The 20,518-nt window shown below is 43.7% G+C and overlaps 3 protein-coding genes across 3 annotated transcripts; all 3 read right to left on the minus strand.

Moving 5' to 3' along the window:
* Positions 1-6,152: 6,152 nt before the first annotated feature.
* On the minus strand, positions 6,153-7,082 carry LOC128398677 (putative olfactory receptor 2B3). Its single transcript, XM_053359928.1, has one exon. The coding sequence runs from the start codon at positions 7,080-7,082 to the stop codon at positions 6,153-6,155; it is 930 nt and encodes a 309-aa protein (XP_053215903.1).
* Positions 7,083-12,950: 5,868 nt separating this feature from the next.
* On the minus strand, positions 12,951-13,877 carry LOC128398678 (olfactory receptor 5V1-like). The gene has a single exon (XM_053359929.1). The coding sequence runs from the start codon at positions 13,875-13,877 to the stop codon at positions 12,951-12,953; it is 927 nt and encodes a 308-aa protein (XP_053215904.1).
* A 5,107-nt stretch (positions 13,878-18,984) lies between these two features.
* On the minus strand, positions 18,985-19,911 carry LOC128400202 (olfactory receptor 5V1-like). The gene has a single exon (XM_053362293.1). The coding sequence runs from the start codon at positions 19,909-19,911 to the stop codon at positions 18,985-18,987; it is 927 nt and encodes a 308-aa protein (XP_053218268.1).
* Between the last annotated feature and the right edge of the window lie 607 nt (positions 19,912-20,518).

A 20,518-nucleotide genomic window follows, 5' to 3' on the forward strand; every position in this document is an offset into this window, starting at 1 on the left:
AAAGAGGTTTTCTGATAGTGATGTTTGGGCTTAAATGAACACTGTGAGAAGCCCATTGCAGCTGTTTTTGCCTTGGCTATACTGGTGTCTTCTGCTGTGCGTATAAAGTATGTGGAACAGACTAATTTCCTTGGATATGTAAGAGGTAGATACTGCCAAATTGTGCTTTCCAGATCTCTAATTCTTTATTCCATTCCTCCCACAATACCTGTATATCAAATAGTTTGCTAATAACAAAGATTTATATATGTTGCTGGCTATTTTGTTGTTGTTGTTGTTGTTGTTGTTGTTGTTGTTGTTGTTGTTTAAGAATGAATCAATTGCTTCAATATCTATAGGGTCTCTGAGGCTGTAAAAACTGCTGGTGCTTAGATGGTGGTTAGCAAGTGTTTTATCTGGAGATACCACCATTGAGCATTTGTAGGTAATCTGTCTTTATCTCTTAAAATGGAGTATGTATAAAATTCACCCTCTTCGTTTATCAGCTGGTCTAACATTAATATACCCAAATTCATCCACCTTGTCAGGGAACTGAAATCAGAGATTAGCGGAGAGGGAAGTCGCTCCAATGATGCAGGGGAGGGAACTAGCAAGGAGAGAGAGAGAGAGCTTCCGCTGGGGAAGGAAACCAAGGTGACACCAGGAAGAAAGGGGAGGCTGAGAGTACTTCGGAGGGAAGGCTCTGAGACTCTTCCAGTGAGATCAGTGGGGAGAGCGCAGGACCTCCGCTTGGCACGCCTACTCTGCGCAGAAGGCTTCCGCGCAGAGAAGCTAGGCGGAGACTGGCTGTCAAGGAATTTTTATGTTGGAAGAAGTTCAGGAAACGCCCACTGACGGATTCTGCCAGTGATTGAGACAGTCGCGTTGTAAGGGGCTGTCAAACTAGGGAAAGGTTTAGCTATACAACCCGCTTGGAGCAGTTTGGAGTTTTACGCATAAGCAACCCCAATTCCCATTACAGCAATCCGTCAGTCCTCTAAGTTGCTTGTGCGCAGAGAAGCAGGGGCAGCATCATGAGTCAAACTGGAGGAGCCGGCGCCGGAGAGGGGGGCAGAGGAGGACCTACTCTGGAGGAGAGAAACAGAGAGTTGGAGCAGCAACTGGCCCTACTAGCGGCGTGGCTGGATGAAAGGCGCACTCAGGATGCCCAGGGGAAGCCCACCCCCATCGCAAGGAAGGTACCGGGACTAGTGCAGAAGTTTGGGGGCAATCCCAGAGACTATAATGCATTTAAGACAGAAGTGCAGTATGCGCTGGACCTGCAGTACGAGGACTTTGTAGACGATGCAGGGAGGGTAGCCTTCGTGGTAGGGCATCTGGAAGGGCGCACCAGAGATTGGATCCGACCCTTGATGGCGTCGGAGAATGCTGCCTTGAAGGATTTGAGAAAAAATTTTAGCGCCATGGACCATATGTTCTCGAGTGATGTGGAGCAGAGCATGACCCGCAAAGAACTGATGGGGTGCAATGAAGGGAACCAATCAGTGAGAGAGTACTGGTCGCGATTTGCGATGCTGATCCATAGACTTAGGTGGGAACTGGGTTCTGCGCCAGTGCAAATGTTATTTGAGGAAGGCTTATCCCCTTGGGTAAAAGATGAACTCTCCCGCACGCCCCGTCCGGAATCGATGGACCAGCTGACCAAAATGGCGCTGGCTGTGGGAGTACGCCAAGAGGTGCGCGCTCTAGAAAGGCGGGAAGGGAGAGCAGAGCGTTGGTATGACAACCGCATTCCGGACGTGCCTGAGCAACCCGCGCCGCCCGCGGAACCAATGGAGATTGGAGGAGCGCGCGCGTGCGGGGTTTCAAACTCCAGCGAGGTTCGCAAGAAGGAGGGGAAAACAACTAAGAAGTGCTTTCTCTGCCAGCAGCCGGGACATTTTGCCAGAGTCTGCCCTCAGAAAAAGGCGTGGCAAGGAATGGTGGGGGCAGTTGGGGGGGGAGGAAAGAAATAAAGAGCAGGGAAACGGGAATGCTTGGCTGCCGGAGAGCGGGCACAGCAGCCAGGCAAGCAACCAGTAAAGGTGCCCAAACCAGACCCTCCCCGAGCGGCCATAGCCATAGAGGTGATACTAGAACTCCCTAACGGACACCCAATTAAGGTGAAGGCGTTGCTGGATTCAGGCAGCTCTTGTAACTTTTTTAGCAGGGATTTTGCACTAGAGCACCAGCTCCAAGTAGTGCCTCTAGAACACCCCTTGCAAGTAACAACCATTGATGGGAGAGAACTCCTGGGGGGGGAGTGACCCACCAGACCCCCCCCCATGAAAATGAGGGTCGCCAGACACACTGAGACAATTGCCTTTCACGTAGCCACACTAGCAGGACCACCAATCATACTGGGAATGAGTTGGCTGGCACTGCACGATCCAGTGGTGGGATGGCACCAGCGGACAGTCACCTTTGGGTCTGCTCACTGCGTAGAGCACTGCCATGGAGGGGAGACCCAGAGGATGGCAGTAGCAAGGGTGGCAGGGATGGCGGTAGGAGAAAAGGGGAGAATACCATCTCAGTACGCAGACCTGGAAGAAGTCTTCAGTAAGAAGGAGGCTGATAGACTACCCCCTCACAGGCCCTTTGACTGTCAGATCAACCTACTCCCAGGGGCTCAGCTGCCCGTGGGTAAGCTGTACGCCATGTCGGACAGGGAGATGCAGGAGTTGCGGAAGTTTATTGACAAGAACCTGAAGAGGGGTTTCATACGAGAATCAAGGGCGGTGGGGGGCAGTCCAGTGTTCTTTGTGGACAAGAAAGACTCTAAAGAGCCCAGATTGGTCGTAGATTACCGGACTTTGAACCTGGTGTCGGAACCAGTGACATTTCCAATGCCCAGAATTGACGACATTTTGGCCAGGGTAAGGAAAGGGAAGGTCTTTACCAAGTTGGACCTTCGGGGGGCGTACAATTTGATAAGGATGAGGGAGGGGGATGAATGGAAAACCACCATGTTCACCCCTCTGGGGGCCTTTGAGTACTTAGTTATGCCCTTCGGATTACAATCAGGCTCAAGCACATTTCAAGCCTTCATGCACCACGTGCTGGGGTCCCTGCTGTACAAAAATTGCGTGGCTTTCTTGGACGACGTGCTAATCTACTCGGAGAACGAAGAGCAGCATGTAAAGGACGTCAGGGAAGTGCTGAAAAGGCTGCAGGAGCACCAGCTGTGGGTCAAACTGGAGAAATGCCAATTCCACGCCCGAGAGGTGGAGTTCCTGGGTTACAGGTTGTCGGACAAAGGCTTAGCCATGGACCCAGGCAAGGTGCAAGCGGTGCAAGAATAGAGAACTCCCAAGAACCGGAAGGACGTGCAGAGGTTCCTGGGGTTTGGGAACTTCTATAGGAAGTTCATCAAGAACTTCGCCCACTTAACGGCACCCATAACCGATTGCCTCAGCAGCAAGAAGAAGTTTGAATGGACGGAAGAGGCTCAGCAGTCCTTTGAAAAGCTAAAGAGGGCGTTCGCTTCGGAAGAGCAACTCTTACACGTGGATCTGCAGAAGCCGATGAGGCTGGAGACAGACGCGTCAGACAGAGCGGTGGGAGCCGTATTGCTCCAGCCGGGAAATCAGGGAGAGTGGAAGCCGTGCGCCTTTTTCTCAAGGAAGCTGAACAAGTCAGAACAAAACTACACGGTGTATGACAGGGAACTGCTGGCCATTCATGAGGCTTTTCGCCGCTGGAGACATTTTCTAATAGGTACACAGCACAAAATCCAGGTGTGCACGGACCATAAGAACCTGGAATATTGGAGGACTGCGCGAGTCCTGAACCAAAGACAGGTGCGATGGGCACAGGAGTTTTCCAAGTTTTTTTTTTAGATTAGGTACGTGCCGGGGAAGGAAAACGTCAGAGCAGACGCTCTCTCTCGCAAACCGGAGTACTTGGAAGGAGAGGAAGTATCAGAAGTACGTCATGTCATACCCGAGGACCGATGGGTGTGTGGGGGAGTGTTGGTAGGGAGACAAGAACTAGCCGGTTTAACAAGGGATGACCAGTACACCCAAACCAAAATCAGGGAGATTCGAGATGCCGAAAATCAGGGGGGTTTTGAGGTTAAGGAGGGGGTTTTGTACTATAAGGGTGCGTTGTACATACCGGAAGGGGACTTGAGGAGAAGAATACTCAAACAACTGCATGACAACCCCACGGCGGGACATTTCGGTCAACACAAGACCATGTTGCTTGTCACCAGGCAGTTCTGGTGGCCAAGGGTAAGGGAGGATGTGCGGGAATACGTACGGGGGTGCGAGTGCTGCCAGCGAGCTAAAGGGGAGAGGGCAGCACCCACGGGGTTACTGGAACCCTTACCCACACCAGAAAGACCATGGGAAGGGGTATCAATTGATTTTATGACTGATTTACCCAAGTCCAGGGGGAAAACAGCAGTCATGGTGGTAGTTGACTTGATGACTAAAATGTGCCATTTTATTGCTTGCTCGCATGCAGTGACTGCAGAGGAAACAGCTAGGCTGTTTGTAGATCACGTCTTCAGGTTGCATGGCGCCCCCTTGAGGGTTTTATCCGACAGAGGCCGGCAATTTACTTCCAGATTCTGGAGGAAGCTCATGAGACTGCTGGAAGTTGAGGTTTGCTTCTCGATGGCCAGACACCCAGAGACCAACGGACAAGCAGAAAGAGCTAATAGCATACTTCAACAGTATCTACGCTGCTACGTCAACGAAAGGGAGAACGATTGGGTGGACAAACTAGCGCTGGCTGAATTTGCATACAATAACGTGGAACATGTGTCCACGGGGATGAGTCCATTCATGGCCAATTACGGGTGTCATCCCAGGGCCTTCCCAGGGGAGGAGGGGGGAAGGTGGAGTGTACCGGCAGCCGAACAATTTGTGGAAGAAATGGAGGCTTTACACCAACAACTTAAGGTTAACCTGGAGAGGGCGAAGGAAGCGTACAAGAGGCAGGCAGACAAGCACCGCAGAGAAGGGGAAACTATAAGAGTGGGGGACCAGGTGTGGTTGTCTACCCAAGGGTTACCGTTCAAAGGGGGGTGTAAGAAACTACGGCCAAGGCGATTGGGACCTTTCGAGGTAACACAACAGGTTAATCCTGTGACCTTTAGACTCAAATTGCCCACCAACATGAAACGGCACCCAGTGTTCCACCGGTCCTTACTCTCACCGTACAGGGAAGGGAGGGAATTTCTGGGACAAGAAAGAGAAACACCCAGGCATCCCCGGGTGGAGGAAAGGGAACTCAGTGGTCATGCAGCTGAAATTCTCGATTCAAGGTGGAGAGGGAGGAGGGTGGAATATTTGGTGGCGTGGGAGGGGGAGCCCGAATCGGAGAACACTTGGGTTCCTGCAGAAGAGATCAGGGATGAGTATCTGCAGGAGGAGTTTCATCGCAGGTTCCCAAGGAAGCCCAGGGAGGTTCTGGGAGGAGCAATTTGGCAACACGGAGGATGAAGAAGAGTTTGTGGGATTTCCCGCCTCCGAAGAGGAGGAAGGGGAGAGATCCGAGGAAGAGGAATCTGACTGGGGAGATTGGGCAGAGGAAAGAGAGAACAGCAGGTGGAGAGCGGTGTTGGAATCATCTGAGGAGGAGGATAGCTCTTTCCAGGGTTTTCCCACTTCACCGTCCCCGGGACGGACGGGGGAGGGGGAGGGGCCTGGGAGGGAGGTGGATGTCAGGGAACTGACATCAGAGATTAGCGGAGAGGGAAGTCGCTCCAATGATGCAGGGGAGGGAACTAGCAAGGAGAGAGAGAGAGCTTCCGCTGGGGAAGGAAACCAAGGTGACACCAGGAAGAAAGGGGAGGCTGAGAGTACTTCGGAGGGAAGGCTCCAAGACTCTTCCAGTGAGATCAGTGGGGAGAGCGCAGGACCTCCGCTTGGCACGCCTACTCTGCGCAGAAGGCTTCCACGCAGAGAAGCTAGGCAGAGACTGGCTGTCAAGGAATTTTTATGTTGGAAGAAGTTCAGGAAACGCCCACTGACGGATTCTGCCAGTGATTGAGACAGTCGCGTTGTAAGGGGCTGTCAAACTAGGGAAAGGTTTAGCTATACAACCCGCTTGGAGCAGTTTGGAGTTTTACGCATAAGCAACCCCAATTCCCATTACACACCTCTTCCATACAACCATTTCCTTTCTGACTTTTAAAGACAGGAACCCCTTTCCAAAGGTGAGACTCAGCTTACTTTCCCCATCACTTTGAACAAGGCTCCTTTAACATCCTTGTTCCTCAGGCTGTAAATGACAGGGTTCACCATTGGGGAGAAAAAAGCATAGAAAACAGAAGCTGTCTTCTCCTGGTCTGCAGCTTGTTCAGACCGGGGCTGCAAGTAAGTGAAGCCGATGGTGGTGTAGAACATTGTAACAACAGTGAGGTGGGTAGCACAAGTGGAGAAAGCTCGTTGCCGTCCCCTTGCTGACTTTATGCTGAACACCACCCTGGCAATGTAGATGTAGGAGATCACTATAAAAGTGAAAGGCAACATGAGCACAAGGACACTCAGGGTAAATATGAGGACTTTTACTATGTAGGTGTCCATGCAAACCAGCTGCAACACAGCAGGCTCCTCACAAAAGAAATGGTTGATTTCGTTGGGTCCACAGAAGGGGAAACTTAGGGTGATAACTGTCAGTGCTGCAGCATTGAAGAAGCCTACTAGCCAACAGGCTACTGCCATCAGGATACACACTTGCATCCTCATGATGGTTGGATACCTCAGTGGTTGACATATGGCCACATAACGATCATATGCCATGACAGCCAAGATGAAGCACTCAGCCATTCCACAGAACAGAGTCAGGAGGAGCTGAGCCATGCATCTGTTGAAAGAGATATTATTGGTTCTGGAAGCCATATGGAATAGCATCTGGGGGTAAGTGACCTGTGTGCCGAATATGTCTAAGAAAGAAAGGTTAGCAATGAAAAAGTACATGCCTGTATGGAGGCGGGAGTCAACCCAGATCAAGAAGATGATGAGGCTGTTGCCAAATAAAGTGATGAGATATATGACTAGGCACAGTGTCAATAGGATACGTTGCAATGTTGGGTGACTGGTGAAGCCAAGAAGAATGAATTCCTTCACGGAGGTCTCATTCTGAATCCACATATCACCCAAAAGACTCCACCTGCAATGATAAGTGTATCTATAACTGGTGTCCTGATTGAAATGCCATATCACAAAGGAATCACTTGAACATGTTGATGCCACTAAGCTTCAATATGATGTGGTATTGTTCACTGCCCATACAATTTTGCTCTTTTTCTGCTCTATTTGGAATCAGCTTGTGTGTTCTAATCATCTCTGTTATTTCTCCTTGTCAAAACTGCTTTTTAAAACAAAACACACACCCAGTGTTTGTTCATCTCACCATCAATCAAACTTCTTATGTCGTTTAAAACTCTGCCACTTTCCTCTCTTGATCCCCCCACATCAACTTCATTCAAACTTTTGCCATTGTTTAAAACAGCTACTTCCCACCCTTTCATTATTCCTACACCCTTGCTTTATTCAAACATCCACCTTTTTCATACCTCAGCTGCAATTATTCAGAGAGAGAAAAGATGAGGTGTCCCCAAATATTCTGTTTTTCACACATTGTATTACACTTCTGGTAATATCTATTGTCTTTAACATATATTGTTTGATGTAGTAATTTAGAACATACAGTTTATTAATATGCAAACACCCATATTTGTATAATATCAAACAACTGAACTTAACCTTTTCTAACTACGTAATCAACAGATTTGCCTTTAAAATTCTATTCTTCTTAACAGTAAGAGTCATAGCTTTAAAATGAATAAGTATTCTTTTTACTGACATTGATTCGTGAGTTTTCACATCTTTCTCTCCCCCCTCCCCATTTTGTGGATAATTTCTTCACATCTGTTGGCAATCTTACTTTCTTAATGTCCAGATGTTTAAAGGAAAATTGGCATAACTTGCTTTTTAGAAATCTATCCTAGACCTTTGTAATCACAGCATCCTTTTCTAAGTATTTTATATTCTGTCATGCATAAGATATGCACTGAAAATGTGGTTCTTGCTAACCTTTTTCCATTACTCACAAAGTGATAACCAACCTACTGCTTCACACATTTCATAGGTATAGCAGGGAAGCTGATGTTTATGCATTATAATGAGCCTCATATAACTGAAATTCTTAACTCTAGTTTTAATCTGCTTTTATTTGTTTTATGGTTCTCTATTGTAGGCTATCTTGAAAATCTGGATTAATAAAATTATGTTTTTTGAAAAGTCCAATTCATGCATAAAGAGGTTAAAACCATGGAGTAAGCTGTCATGTCGAGCTTAGCTCACCTTGGGTCAGACAAGTTAATCAAGACGATATCTGAGCTGGTTGCTGCAACACAAACCTCATAGCTCTTACAGACCACTAGTGAGTTCCAAAACCAATAATATAGGAACTTTCACCACTGTAACTAAGCCAAGTTATACTGCCTGTGCAATTCTTTCTGAATGCTGTATGGAAAAGCACATGAATATCTCTTTTATTCCTGCCTTTTCCCTTGCCAACAATAGTTCTAACATCCTAAACCTGTTACTAATAATTTACCTGCTTTTTACATGAAACACATTCCAGCTGCAATCTGTTACAGATGAGATAGATGGTTTAAAATGTAGAGCAGAATTGGAAGCAACAACGGTATATTCCCCAGGAATCTCTGGCTTTTAAAAAGTTTAGTGAGTGTGTGTGTCCATAAATCCATATCTGACTTAGCACAAACTCTTCATTTCCCTGAAGCATTTGAAACACAACTCCCTTCAGTTCCAACCTTGCTAACTTTTCCATTCCCTAAGGACAATGACCACAGAGATTCAATTAAGTTGAGTTTATTTCAAGAGTTTGTTTTCAGGGTATGCAAAGTAGAATCTGGCTCCAAGAACCAGAAAGTGGGAAAGAGAGCAGCACTAGGCTGGGTGAAGAAGCCCCATGCTGTGCAGGACTTTGTGATCTGGCTATCTTGACAATGATTTCTTTAAAAAATAATAATAATAATAAATTATTAAGTGTCCATTTACCAAATCAAACATATCATACCAGTTAATCCAAATTATTACAATACAAATAATATAATCCAAATATTTTCCAAATTATAAATTTTTGTGGGGGGTACCCATGCTTCAAGATCGGTAGGAGTCCAATCATCTATATTTCTGCTGCTTTTGGTGTTAACAATGATATTCTCAGTCCCATCTTCTCAACTCCTTGTCGTTACTCATTTTCCTTTTCGGTCACCTCCAAGTTGTCTCCGCAAGTGGATTGAAAGAAACAGTCTTGTTTATATTTCTGTGTGGACTTTGTAATGCTCTCTCGTAAATCACTCACATAAATCCAATAGTGCAGGAATTCCGTTCGAGTGGCCAACACCATCTTGTTCCATTCCGATGAAATACAGTCTAAATGTCCGCTCATTAACTTTTCCCAGACCTGCTGCATCATAAATTAGTCTCTCCAGGAGGGTTATTTATTGCCCTTTCCAATTTACGATCCCATCCTTATAACAGATCGGGGCTCACCCTCCCTAAGACCATATATCATGCAACAAAGGTCTGCCTGTCCATGTCGGATCACATTTCTAACTGCGTCACACAGAGAGCCTCTCTTCTTTCCAAATCTTTCACAGAATAAAACCTTTAATTCATATTATTTTTTCCCACACAGTTTATTTTTAGTCCCACTTGCAATTGGTCGTTGTGATGGTTCTTCTAAGGGGGAGGGTTGTTAGGTATATCATGTTAAAAAAGTAGAAAGTCCCCCTCCTTTCCGTTCCGTTGCACATACCAACATGTCTGCAATTCTTTGATGTTATCTCTGTTCCTTCCATCCCAATCTTCATCATCTCAGTGGTAAAATTATTAGCAGATAAAACACTCCTGACCTCTCGTGAAGCATGTGCGTTTACTTCTCCAATTTTTTTCTTCTTTTTAAGCAACGCATGAGGAGATTTCACCCCTCCCATATCCAAGAATCTCCTGATGAGTCTGGTGATTTTCCAGAGAGGAGGGGTGGTGTTCTGCTCTCTACTTATTCTGCTCCAGCACCACATCAAAGAGTCAGTCAGTCAGTGTGTCGGAGAGAGAGAGACTGAGTGTTAGAGAGAGATCGTGTGTATAGATAAGGTTGCTGCTAAGAGCAGCTGCAGGCACTCAGTGCGGTTCAGCATTCTTTATGCTTAGACCTCATTTAGCTCTGTATGTAGTTGTATAATAGCTGTAGATAGAATAAAGAAGATATTCTACAGAGCTGCTCTCCGAGTCGTTTATGCTCTGCTATACTCTGCTATACTCTGCTGTGCGATGACTGTCTTCTTGTGGAAGTGAATCTGGTGCTCACAATGCTAAGCTGTGAGTCCACAGCACTTTGACCTGTTCCTGTGCAGAAGGTGGTCTCTGGAAGTGCTACCCAGCTCGCCTAGCCCAGTCGGGGCTGAAGTGTATGAGTCCAGTTGGTGGCACTGGCTCAAGAGCGATGCTGACAACGCAACCAGTTTCACTCCTGGAAGTAGCTTCCGGGAGTTCCAAAGCCCGCCCAAGGGCTATGTGCCCAGTGCCTCTCACCCCCTCCTTCATCCGAACTCGGGGGTGATTTATGGCAACCGCGGGTGAGGACAGCATCTTCCCCCCCTGGGAAGACGAGGGAGACTGATTTGCTCCCCATAATCAGCCTCTAATTGCCTCGTGCGAGCTGGATAGATGGTATTGTCAGCCATCTTCCAAGGCGCGCCTAGCGGCCCCCTTCATAATGATTTCTAGGTCAAGAGTTAGCTCTTCTTCTAAGGTTCTTCCATGCAACCAGTTTATTAAATAGTATTGTGATTTTCACAAAGCTTCTTGGAGATGCTATCTATTGGAGGTGACTTCTGCTATCTGTTGAACATCCATTCTGATTTGTTTGCATAGCTTCACATCAAACAATTGTTCTCCTACACTCTCCAGGGCATTTTCCTATCACTTTCATTAACAACAATAATCAAAATCCTATAAGACATTCTATGGCCTATAGATTCAACAGGAGAGTGGCTCATAGAACAAGGAGTGGAGTCTAGACCCCTTTGCTTTCCAAATACTTAGTGTAACTATTGAATCTGTTGCTGTGACTCAGGAACTGTAGCAGACAGCACTGACAGTTTACATAGGAAATCTAACCCACTGAGGGGATGTAACATTTATGTTTTATTTTGTTTTAAATGTAGTGCATGCACCATGATAACCTTGTATACAGGGTATTCATCAATCAGAGTTTCCCCTCTAAACTAAATGCCAGCTTTAGAAAAGGAGTGCAGCAGGGAGGAAAGGGTTCAATTCTACCTTGCCATCTATTTCAGTCCTGATAATTTCCAGTTCCTTCCCATAGCTGAAGGTATTTGCACATGCAAAAACTTGCATGCTAAATGCAAACATACATTTAATCCCATGTCTAGTTTGTCCTTAGATGGTCATAACAAGACACATTCATTGAAAGTAAGTCCAGCAGCAGCTTCCAGTCATCAGTGGTGCCTAGTCATGTTGACTCTGTGGAACCTCCAGTTTCAGAGACGGTGTAACTCTGAATATCAGTTGCTGTAGGGAAGGGCTATTGGCTGTGTTTGAGCTTTCCATGCATCTTGTGGCCCAATGTGGGAAACAGGATGCTTGATTTCTTAGTCTGATATAGCAGTGATCAGCAGACATTTATAGGATTGCACTGTAGCAGTGCTGGCCTGTGATTAAGAGTCTCCAAGCAGGCACTGGTTGGATTAAATAAAAAGTGGTATATCTCTTTTTTATTACCGGAGAGGTAGCCAACCTGTTTCTCTTCAATTATTTTGCATTTTAGGTGCCATCAGCCCCAAACAACAATTTCACTTGTCTGAGATAATGGGGATTATCTTCCACAATGTTTGAAGGCTGCCACTTTGCCAACACCTACCACAATTTGTTTTGAGTAAACTCTGCTATGCCTCACAACAGATTTATTTTTAGCAGTTCAATCTTATGTGTCTTTAAACATACAGAGCTTTATCCATAATGGTGCATAATCTGTTTTGAATACATACCACACACACACACACACACATTGAATAGGAGGACAGTGCAAGAAATATTTGGAGTTTATATTCAAAGCAAGCATTTCATGTCAGGTTTTTGCACAGTAATATAGAATTCACTATTTAATATGACTGGTATTTCAAAACATTTCAGTCAGTTTTGTCAACAAGGAATGGTGCATAAGACATAAGAAAACAAGTCAGAAACCAGCTGGTACTTTTCAGAAGTTGTCATTACTTTAATACACAACAGACTCAATGTGTGACTATGATATTCTAAATGCAAGCATACATTAAAAAAATGAGTGTAGATCTATAATCTGTGAATGTGTGTTAGATCTATCACCTATCAATATCTATATCAATCAATCATCTATCTATCATCTATCTATCTATCTATGTATCTATCTATGTATCTATCTATCTATCTATCTATCTATCTATCATCTATCTCTATCTATCATCTATCTATCTATCTATCTATCTATCTATCTATCATCTATCATCTATCTCTATCTATCATCTATCTATCTATCATCTATCTATCTATCTATCTATCTCTATCATCTATCTATCTATCTATCTATCTATCTATCTATCTATCTATCATCTATCTATCTATCTATCTATCTATCTATCATCTATCTATCTATATCTATCATCTATCTATCTATCTATCATCTATCTATCTATCTATCTATCTATCATCTATCTATCATCTATATCTATCATCTATCTATCTTCTATCATCTATCTATCTATCATCTATCCATCTATCTATCATCTATCTATATCTATCTATCTATCTATCTATCTATCTATCTATCTATCTATCTAGTTATCATCTAGCTATCTATCTAGCTATCTAGCTATCTAGCTATCTATCATCTATCTATCATCTGTCTATCTATTCTCCTCATATTTATGTATGTCTAATCATACTTCTCCAGGCATTCTTTACATCCTTGTTGCGTAAAGTGTATATGATAGGATTTAAGAGTGGTGTTAAGACACTGTATATCACTGGGATAAGCCTGGCCTGATTTGAGGAGTGACTGCTGTTTGAAGACAGGTAAGTGAAGATGGAGCTGCCATAGTACAAAAGGACTACAGTGAGGTGAGAGGAACAGGTGGAGAAAGCTTTTTGTCTCCCTTCAGAAGACCTTATTTTTAAGACAGTTGAAATGATGTAGGTATATGACAAAAGGATACAAAGTAATGGAGTCCAAGCTATGAAAAGGCCAATAGATAGCAAGAGGATTTGGTTAAGGGAAGTATCACCACATGATAGCTTCAGTAGTGGGGGGATATCACAGTAGAAAGCATCAAGGCAGTTCTTCCCACAAAATGGTGGTTGTAAAGCAAAAGTTGTATGCACAGCTGAGTTGAGGAAACCCCCAGTCCAGCAGGCCATGGCCAGTTGGAGACAAATTGTTTTGCCTATAATCAGTGTGTAGTGCAAAGGGTTGCATATGGCAACATAGCGGTCAAATGCCATCACTGCTAGAAGGAGGCACTCAGTGCCTACAAAGGAGAAGAAAAAATACACCTGGAGCACACAACCCATGTAGGAAATGTTGCTTCTCTCAGAGAGAAGGTGAGCCAACATCTGGGGTATCGTGGTGGTAGTGTAGCAAATGTCAAGAAAGGAGAGATTCCCAAGGAAGAAATACATGGGAGTTCTGAGCCTCTGATCCACCAATGTCATTACTACAATGAAGGTATTCCACAGAACAGTGAAAAGATAGATGATTAATAATGCACTGAAGGGAAAAATGCGTTCCTCCTGCAGAAGTTTAAAACCTAGGATGATGAACTCAGACAGGCCAGCTTCATTTTGTGCCTCCATACCTTGGCAAATAAACAATTGATTTTCTGTAGAGAAGAGGGAAATGAATTGTGATCATGTTAATAAATAGTGTGACACTGGCATTATATTCAATATAAAGTGCAGAAGATGACAGAGGTATGATTCTAATGGACCTTTCTTTGAGAAGAGATAATCCTTCTGTCTGCAGGATAACTCTGTGACATTTCCTGCAAAAGCACTGTGGATTTATCACTACCAGAAGAAATCCTAGCATACCATAATCAGCTCTTATCCCTAAAGTACTAATATGGAAGGTGATCTATGTAGTGTGCTGTGAATCCAACTGATATTTTCAAATCCATATGGGTCCTTATCACCAAATACTAGCAAGAAGGCTGTCAATATGTCGTGTGTGATGGACATTTTTATGGTTAGAGGAGTAAGACTATTGAGTAATAACTGGCTGTTGCAAATATGGAACTCACTATTTCTACACAGTGTTTGAATTGAAATGATAGACATTTTTGAAGTAAATTCATGTACCTGTGGTATAGTAGTCTCCCTCTTAGGAATCATCCTAAAGTATTTAGTAAAAATGAATTTATATAGATTTTATTTCCCACATACGCCAACACATAAAGTTGTTATAACAAAAAAGTGGTTAATTTTAGCAGCACAGCAATGCTGTGAGCCAGAATTAGCTGATAAATCGTGACAACCCATTTCTCTCCCCTTACTCCCCCATTAACCAACGTGGGAAGGAAGCAATTTGAACCTGGTCCTGTATCATGCAATTCCCACGCTTGATCCTTTGCACATAATGAGCAGAAGTTTGAAAGGACTTTTTCTTAAAGCATAACTTAAACTATACAAATCTATCTTACCTTGGGAACCCTGATCCAATATAATTTTCAGTATGATCTCCAGTTGTAATAGCCATGAAACAGTCTCCATTAGATCATTCATGTTAGAAAACTGCATACACAGACCATTGCTAGCACATCTATGTTATCTGGTTCCAAAGCTCTAGTGCTGACACTAATTTTTGAAATGGGTTATGAAGTTTCTTCTCTGCGAGACAGTGAAGGGGAGCAAATTATGTTTCAGCAAAATAACTGAACTTTGTCTGGATTGTTCCTCATATCTCAGTGCAAGAACCACAAGAAACATTACAGGAGGTTGTTAGTAAAGATTTGCGGCAGATGTCACCTGCCTTTCAACTTTCTTGGGCATGCTGTTAGAAGTCAAGCTGAAGAAACTCTTGATAAGATCTTGAATTTGTGTTGTCACCATAGTTCACACAACACAATGTTTTGAAACAAATTGGAAGAATCATCTGAGGAATTTAAAGGAATGAAATAGAATTTGATGAAGGCCAATATCACAGTAGTGAGGGTGGTTGAAGCTCTCCACAGCTGAAGTTCTCTTCCAGTTCCCAAGTCGCTTCCTGAAGACTATATCCAAAATAATAATATCACTATGGCTGCTGATTCACCTCTTCTCTATCAGTATCACCTACTTGAAGATGCTGCCATTCTTGATAGTGCCATCTAATGTTCTATTAAAAAAAATAATGACCGATATATTATCACTATGAATAAGCTACATATGGTCCAATGAAACCATTTCATCGGGTTGTACAGAAAAGTCTGCTTTTGTTGCCTGTGTGGTTTTTCAACCTAGGAGGATTTCAACCTAGAAGGTTTTATTGATTTCAGTGAAGCAACTGTTGCTTATATAGGCACAAATATGAAGGAGGCTTTTGAAGATTTCCTACCCAGGAGAAATCCACCCTATTTCCAAAGAAAAAGCAGCAAATATTCTGATCAATTGTGAAAATTAATTGGCATGCCTTGAAATAGAACATAATAATCTTTTAATAAACGTACCTGATGATTAACATGCATGATCACAGCCGGCTTTGGCTGTGACTGGGGATAGATGACAAAAAGGAAAATAAAACAACCATATAAAATGAATAATTGGAAGTAAAACTGGGTTTTTATCAAATTATCCAGAAACAGCCTCATATTAGAATAAGAACACAATCCTAATTTTGTCTGGTCAGAAGAATGTCTGGTTGAAATCAACAGGGTTTATTCCCAGGTAAGTGGGACTAGGTTTGCCGTCTTATTGAATTGACAATGTATTTGTGACATTCCTGCTGCCACAGTGACCAAAACAGAGAGAAGAGAGGCCTTTGGTGGTGGTGGACACCTGGCTATTTATGATCGTCTCACCTTTCTCTCAGGGTTTTGTGACAGTCATCACATTCATCAGCATTATCCCCCCAACATTATCCCTGGAGAATATTTATCAGCCAAAGACCTGGTTGAAGAGGAACATTTTTGGCTGGCACCTAAAAATGTATAATGTATAATGGAGGTGCTAGGTGAAGATCCCTGGGGCGAGCATTTCACAAACAGGGAGTAACTACAGAAAAGGCCTGTTCTTGTGTTGCCACCCTCCAGGCTTCACGTGGAGGAGGCACGTGAAGAAGGGCCTCAGATGATCAACACAGAGTCTGGGATGGTTTACATGGGGAGAGGCGGTCCTCGAAGTATTGTGGTCCTGAACCGTTAAATATTTTGTAAGTCAAAAGCAGCACATTAAATTGGGCCCAGAAGCTAATTGGCAGCGTCAGGGACTCGACTGAGGGGGACGACACTGAGGAGGAATGATGGAGACGTGCTCTCCCCTGAACCTTCCAGAGAAGAGGAAGGCAGTATTGAATTACAGCAGTGGCTTAAGGAAGGTCACAGCTCAGAGACAGGTGAACAGAAGAGTTGGGAGGTGTTGGGAGAAGAGAAGGGGGTGACACAACCAGAGCAGCCAGCTGACACATTATCACTGGAGAGCATTTCTCACCCCCCTTCTCCCAGAACTCAATGTGCATTGAAAGTAGAAGAATGAAGGGCTCAGAGACAATTAGCCCCTGATGGCCACGTTAAGGGGAAATGCTGTTGCTAGGAAGAGAGGGAGGAGAAGCTCAGTTGGAGCAACACCACTGTTGTAAAGACAGCATTCTTTTTCTCTCTCTCTGAATAATAAATAAATTATATGGTAAGAACTCTTTCGGTTATCTGCCTTTTGACTGCCATCGGGGGAGGGATCATAATTCCCTGAAGCTTTGATAGAGCCTTGGCAGGCAGCCAGTGCAGTGGAGCTAGGATTGGTGAAATAGGCCCCAACTGTCTTGCCCTGGTGAGCACCCTGGCCTCCGAATTCTGCACCAGCTGAAACTTCCGAATTGTCTTCAAAGATGGCTATACGTATAACTTGGTGGAGTAATCCAACCTAGAGGATACCAGAGCATAGACAACAGAAGTCAGGCTATCCCTGTTCAGATAGGGACATAGCTGGGCCACCAGCCCAAGCTCATGGAAGACATTCCATGCCCAAGCTATGTACCTGCTCCTTCAGAAGGAGTGTACCACTTGCTTAGTATTGGCTAAGGTTTTCTTTTCTTTTTTTTGTAGTGTTCTATCTGAAAGAATTGCCATAGGTAGTAGTATGTTTATCATTTGAGTACATTGAAATGACTAATGAATGCAAAATACTTGATAGCCAGGATTGTATTTATTTATGTATTTAGTACTGTACATTTATATAACACTCTTAATATAAATCAACCAACTAACACTTCTTCAGATACATTGAAACAGAAGTCACCAGATCCTTATATATAGTGGGAGGGTGGGTTGGGGTGGGGTGGGGCTTTTCTCAGGAGGGTAGAAGGAGATGGGTGATTGACTAAATATAAGGGTCTGGTGACTTCTGAATCAGTGTATCTGAAGAAGCGTGCATGCACATGAAAGCTTATACCAAGAACAAACTTAGCTGGTCTCTAAGGTGCTACTGGACATTTTTAATTTTTTTTTACATAACATCATCTTCATCCTTAAAACAGCAGCAAGTTAAAACAATACTATAGACAAGGGATAGGAAATTTCATGTCTGGTGCCTCAAGCACACATAGCCTAAGAATAACCAACAGCTAGTAGTTTATTGACAAAACATAGTAGCTCCTGAGGTGCACTAAACACACACACACACATTTCTGGTGGGTATGCAGCTGGCACCCCTCTCCAGGCTCGCACTCTGTGCTGTACTGTTGGAGCAATGTGTGGCCATGCCCAGAAGCAAACTTAAGTAAACATATCTAACAGCGCAAATGCAAGCACCCTGTGACTTCTCCTACACAGAAGTTGTCAGCATGCTTGCCTCTTCAAGTCCTTCCTGTTACTGAAAGACAGGAGAACAGTCCTGCCCGGTGCTCCTCTCCATGAGCATTGGTTCCTCTAATGCCGGGAGAGGAGCGCTGGGCTGGGCCATGCTAGGGGCACCTGCCAGGGGCAACTGCTTTATGTCCCCTCAAAAATCTTAACCCAGGGCCATGGCCTCACTGGCACCCCCCACAACACCTCTGATTCCTCATAAGTCTTGATTTCCAGACCCTTGGTCATCTTGGTTGCGCTCCTCTGCACATGTTCCAAGTTTACATTCTATTTCAGAGGGCATGTGCTTGACCCTAACTTGTTCTTGTTTAAGTTCCCTTTGAACTTCACTTAGATAAATAACTGAGCCCTCCAGAGCCTCATGCATTTTTCTCTGCACCAAAATAGGGTCTTTTGTCTTGGAGGAAAGAGGGCTGACTGGAAGGGTCAGGGGAGAAATAGCAGAGGCGGGGCCAATCCCATTTTGTGTCAGGGGCAGATTGAAGTGGGTTACAACTGACTCATAGTGGAACCAGATTATTTCAATATGCTACAGAGGAATGCATAAATACTGCAGGATGGGGAAATATAAACATAGTATAAATAAATATATAATGAAGACATCACAATAATATCACTGTCTTCCACATCGTTTCAGGAGAATGGGCCCACACAAGTGTCTGTCTAATACATACATACATACATGCAGAGAAACATCAAAATCATTGGAATGGAGGAGAACACAGGTAAATCTGACAACTATTGATTTGATATTTGTCTTAAGAAATGTGCTATGATAAAAAATTGTAAAGTATATTGAAGCTTGTGGCTGAAAAATAATATAAATGAGTATATTAGAATCATATGAATTAAATCTCATTTCTGACTCTGTTAAGGAACAGCTTGTAACGTAATGTTGTGTACAATAGTCACATCTTCCCCATTATGTTTAGCCAAGCTTTCTTCACATCTTTGTTGCGCAATGTATATATAATGGGATTCAACAAGGGAGTCAATATGCTATACATCAGTGGGATCAGCTTTGTATTCACCGATGACTCTGTGGGAACGGGTCTCAAATAGGTGAAGATGCAACTACCATAGAACAGAAGAACCACTGTAAGATGAGAAGAGCAGGTAGAGAAAGCCTTTTGCCTCCCTTCAGTTGATCGTATTTTCAAAACACTTGAAATTATGTACACATATGAGAGAAGGATACAGAACATTGGTGTCCAAGCTATGAACAACCCAATGGTTAACAAGAGCTTTTGGTTGAGGGAAATGTCCCCACATGACAATTTCAGCAATGGAGGAATGTCACAATAGAAAGCATCTAGGCGGTTGTCTCCACAGAAGGGTAACTGAAAGGCAAAATAGGTGTGTACGGCAGAGTTGAGAAAACCACCCACCCAGGAGGCAGTAGCCAGCTGCAAGCAAACATTCCTTTTGATAATCAATGAATAGCGCAATGGGTTGCAGATGGCTACATAGCGGTCAAAAGCCATTACTGCCAAAAGAAGGCATTCAATGCCGACAAAGGAGAAGAAGAAAAACAGCTGGAGCACACAGCCTGTGTAGGAGATGGTGCTACTTTCTGTCAGAAGGAGATCCAGCATTTGGGGGATGGTGGTAGTGATGTAGCAGATGTCAAGACAGGAGAGGTTTCCAAGGAAGAAATACATGGGAGTTCTGAGTCTCTGGTCCACTATGGCCATGGTGATGATGAAGGTATTCCACAGCACAGTGAATAAATAGATGATCAAGAATCCACTGAACAGCAAGAAGTGTACCTCTTGCAGATTTTTAAAGCCAAGGATGATGAATTCTGAAAGCTCTGATTGGTTTTTTGCCTCCATATCTGATTCCAAGAGACTGGCATTCAGAGGCATACTGCTTTAAACAGTGGAAGGAGAACATAGCTGTTGAGGCTAGGAGCAACTGAAAGTCTTTGTCTAAAACTCTTTCAAAGTCATTCAAGGGTCCCTCACAACTCCATAATGCTATGATTCTACATTTAATTAGCTGACAATCATTGTCTCTTTTAACAATGGATTCTGTGGTGTACCTTTGAAGGGGTACTAGCATTTGTCTGTTCTACAGCTTGTAGCTTGCAGCTTCATTTCATGTCCCCACACATTTCTACTATTACCGGTAATTGACAGAGAGAGACAAACTTCTCCCTATCCACTCTTTCTCTGTTTTTTCCCCCAGGCTTGAGTTCAGTTCACCACAATTTTGCATCTCCTTCCATTAAAAAAAATAAATCCATATGAAAATTCAAAGTTGTTTATCTGTATATTCCTCCTAATTTCTGCAAGCAACATTCCCTAATATAATACATTTGCATATGCTGTTTTCATTAATATATGCATTTCTATGCACATTTGCCCCTAATATACATTTCTTTATTCACATTTTCTTTTGATGGGGTGTGGTGTGGAAAGCCACATTACAGAATTGGAA

This window comes from Podarcis raffonei, chromosome 13 (genome assembly GCF_027172205.1).
Source record: "Podarcis raffonei isolate rPodRaf1 chromosome 13, rPodRaf1.pri, whole genome shotgun sequence".
NCBI lineage: Eukaryota > Metazoa > Chordata > Lepidosauria > Squamata > Lacertidae > Podarcis > Podarcis raffonei.

What these genes read in the sequence shown, in the direction of transcription:
- LOC128398677 (XM_053359928.1), bottom strand. Translation starts at nt 7,082, where the DNA reads ATGTGGATTCAGAATGAGACCTCCGTGAAGGAATTCATTCTTCTTGGC.
- LOC128398678 (XM_053359929.1), bottom strand. Translation starts at nt 13,877, where the DNA reads ATGGAGGCACAAAATGAAGCTGGCCTGTCTGAGTTCATCATCCTAGGT.
- LOC128400202 (XM_053362293.1), bottom strand. Translation starts at nt 19,911, where the DNA reads ATGGAGGCAAAAAACCAATCAGAGCTTTCAGAATTCATCATCCTTGGC.